Genomic DNA, 3,655 nt, shown 5'->3' with positions numbered 1-3,655 from the left:
GGGGGGGGGGGGGGGGGGGGGGGGGGGGGGGGGGGGGGGGGGGGGGGGGAAGAAAAACTGTTCTTGAGCTATGAAAAGAAGAAAAACTTATTTTCTAGCACTCCTTGATTCTCCTTCTTAGCTCTCCAGTGAAATTTCTGACTGACCATCACAGTTATTTCCCCTATTGCTAAGAACAGGCTTTATACCACATTTAAAACCAGCCCAGAAAGACCCAGTTGTAGGCTTCCTGTGGAATCATGGAGTCTCTACTGCTAAATCATCCCGACAACATATTCCCCAGCTCCAGGCTTTCACATCTCTTTCAATCTTTTTCCTGTAGCATATGCACATAGACCTGTTCTCCACTATATGAATGCTGGTTGTGAGAGAAGACAGGATGATGAAATTTTCCCTGTGATTTTCATGAGCCCAGTAAATGTCCATACACAAGTTTGGGAAAGCTTGCTTCAAGTCATTTGTGTGAAGGAGAGAACTAAATTCATTAAGCCCAGGAGAAAAAAAACAACATTGAATTTTTAGAAAATACAGACTAAGCAACTAAATTTAGTGAGTCAAGCTTAAAGCATACGAACAACATTAAAGATGTCTGAAGTGCTTGCCTTCTTTAGCTCTTAAAACTAGTTTTCAGGCACATCTGCTTGATTTATAACTATGAATTATTTTGCTGTGGTTTTAATTTTTCCTTTAGAGTTGTAAAACATAAATTACATTGAATGAGTTATATAAATCTTAATTTAGGACTCTTGTAATTTAATACTATTTAACTTTACAGTATATGACAAACCAATTAATAATATTTTCAATGTAACAGATTAATAACAAGATATCACTAAATACTGTTGTAGATGCTCTTTCCTGTCCAGAATTCATGCCTCTCCCTCCTTACTAACAGATCCCCAGTTTGGACTGGGGCAAAGATTTGCTCACTTAAGGAAAAAAAAGAAAAAAGAAAAAGAATGTCCCAGGGTCACTTACAGTATCATTCTGGTCAATAAATGTAAGCAGATGGGAGGGATTCAGGGAAAACTATTATTTTCAAGATAGAAAGTGACAGACCCAATTGGCACACACATTTTGCCCTTTGCTTTTCCCCCTTCTTCCGGCCTAGACTTAGAAGAGCTATTTTCCAACCACGGGATGAAAGCTATATGCCATGGATGGTAGCCCAGGAAGCCAAGATGAACAGCCTATGCGTATCTCCAGACTTTGTTTTATGAGAAAAATATATCCCTCCTTTGTTTGTACTACTATTTTGTGGGTTTTTGTTTCATGCAGTTGAAGGCAATAATGGCTACTACAAATACTGTTTTTAGAGTTGAGAACAAATAATTGCACATTTGAGGACTGCTGGATAATCACCTTAACAAGTTTCTGCACATCACTTTTTATGAGTGTTCTATCCACGTTAAAGCCATTACTTGGATCCAGGACAACAGCTTTCACCTGAGAGTAGGAAAAGACTCCACTAAGTAATTTTATTTCATATTATTATAAAATTAGTTTAATATGCTTCCATTTTTTAAACAACTACCTCTTGATTACTCAAGGGTTGATTTTTCAGTTATTTTTCTCATAATCCAACTTATCAGCACTTTCATTAGAGGTTGAATAACGAACTTGAATATGATGCTAGAAAAATTATATGGGGAAATACATTGAAAGCAATGGCTAGATTTTAGATTGGAAAACTATCATAAATGTTATCGTATTTTTATCATATATTGTTAACCAAAAGCAAGAACAGAGAAACTACAGCAATAAGTAATTTTTACAACAGCAAACAAAACAATACCTGTTAAAAAAATTCCTACACAGAAGAACATTATTGATATTTCTAAAATTCATCAAGATCTTCTAAATCAGTCTCTATAAATCTAGAATTGGCATGCTTTATGGACTTTTAAAAAATATTTTTCATTAACTTGCCTGATGATCTCAATGTTTTCAACTGAAAAGCATCTAGGAAAGCATCACAAAATTTCAACGGGAAAATGGGTATCACATAAAAAATTTTTTTAACAAAGCAGTAATTTGCAAAAATATTCTTACCATAAAAGCAACCAGAGTTTCAGAAACAATCTCTCCACGGGCTGCACATTCTTGTCTTATTTCTCGTATGATATTCTTTATAACACTTTCTGCCTGAGTGGGAGGCATTCTGGCTAAATAAAGCAATGATTGGTTTTTTAAAAATTGCATTTATATATTACATCTCTTCAGATTTCTCCACTACTATATTTGTAAAGAGTCATAATATTATCTCTTAACTTATTAGTATCTAGGCCCCTCTGGTTTTTCATTAGTTGGGTTTTTTTTTTTAATGGACTTTGATGACAGAGAGAGCAATTTGGACTTTAAATGATTAAAACATTTCTTTACTTAAATGATGGTGTGACCAAAAGTATATTTATATTATGATATTTTTATATTTTAAAAAGGACTAAATGGTATTTTGGGGGGAAAAGTAGAATTAATGAGAAAGCAACCCCCTAAATGTGCAGGCAGCAGAATACAGCTTGAAAGAGGAAATGTTTATTCCACCTCATTCACCTTCAAAACTTTAACATTCACTTTCATAACTTTAATGACCTTCATAACTGTAACAGAATAGTAGAAAACAATTCTTGGCTCAAATCATCTAAATTCTCTTCTGTACATTCAAGTTGGAGTTTAGACTTGATGAAAACAAAAAAGCAAAAAAATCAAAACATATGAAAGTGATACCTCATGGGGAAAAAAATGAACTCCTGTTTATTAATTCCATTTACTAAAAGCCAGGAAAAAGTGGATTTTAATCGAGTTTCCTGATTTTCCCGAATACCAGTAACTGAACACAGGGGAACTTAACATGTAGAGTGTAGCAAAGGCAATACCAGGTAGATAAAGCTAACTCTCAGCACTATCAGCATTTGGGTGGATGGATAAGGTAGCATTTGGCATTTTGCCCAGTAACACTAGATTGCCGGGATTCCAACGTGACCCAACTACTGTCTAGCTGTGGGACCTCGGGCATTTGCTTCATCTCTTTACGAGACACTTTTCTCACCTGAAATATATGGATGCTATTAGTACTCTTCCCAGAGTTGTGCGGACTAAATGAGTTCTGCATATTTAGTGGTTAGATGACAGTGCATGACATAACGCAGGAGCTTAAACAGTAGCTTGTAACGAGCGCCCAAGAACGTTGGCTACGCGTGCCTGCGTCTGTGTGCGCATGCGTGCGACCTGTCGGGCCACACGCTCGGGCTCGCTACGGCCGCTCCTCAGTGCCTTTCCCGGCCCCCCTCTCCAATTACTGTACAGCACTAAATCTGCGTTCAGGCCGCGGGGGGGGCGAGCGGTGCCGAGGCACTGCGGGTAGAGGTCTGACCTGCGGAGCTGGGCGCCTCCGGCAGGAAGTGACCGCTGTTTCCGCTCAGCGGCGGCGCAGCCAGAGGGGTGGTGACCGAGAGTTAAGTCTCAACGAGGCCGCCGGGTCCTCCAGAGGCCTCGGCTCTGCCCGCCGACCCACGTTCGCCTTCTCACGGGCTACGCCTCCGGTTCAAGGGCGCGCAGCCACTCGTGAGTTGACCTGGGCTGGAATGGAGAGCAAGAGCCGCGTCTATCTGATTCTGCCCCGGGGCGCTCGCCACCGCCTTCAGTGCAGCTGGGC

General features: G+C 39.6%; 1 protein-coding gene across 1 annotated transcript in view; it reads right to left on the bottom strand.

The window, feature by feature from the left end:
* The window catches only part of LOC103593414 (chromosome unknown open reading frame, human C6orf165), an 8,739-nt gene extending 5,574 nt beyond the window's left edge, over positions 1-3,165 (bottom strand). The window contains exons 1-3 of the mRNA XM_008576382.1: positions 3,050-3,165; positions 2,053-2,165; positions 1,363-1,446 (exon numbers count right to left, since the gene is read on the bottom strand). Of these exons, the coding sequence (XP_008574604.1) occupies positions 1,363-1,446; positions 2,053-2,160 (192 nt within the window). The 5' untranslated portion in view covers positions 2,161-2,165; positions 3,050-3,165. The remainder of the gene's footprint in view (positions 1-1,362; positions 1,447-2,052; positions 2,166-3,049) is intronic.
* Positions 3,166-3,655: the final 490 nt, after the last annotated feature.

Source organism: Galeopterus variegatus, unplaced genomic scaffold, assembly GCF_000696425.1.
Source record: "Galeopterus variegatus unplaced genomic scaffold, G_variegatus-3.0.2 Scaffold1342, whole genome shotgun sequence".
NCBI lineage: Eukaryota > Metazoa > Chordata > Mammalia > Dermoptera > Cynocephalidae > Galeopterus > Galeopterus variegatus.
The sequence above is the reverse complement of the archived record's forward strand: the minus strand, read 5'-3'. Positions and strand labels throughout refer to the sequence as shown.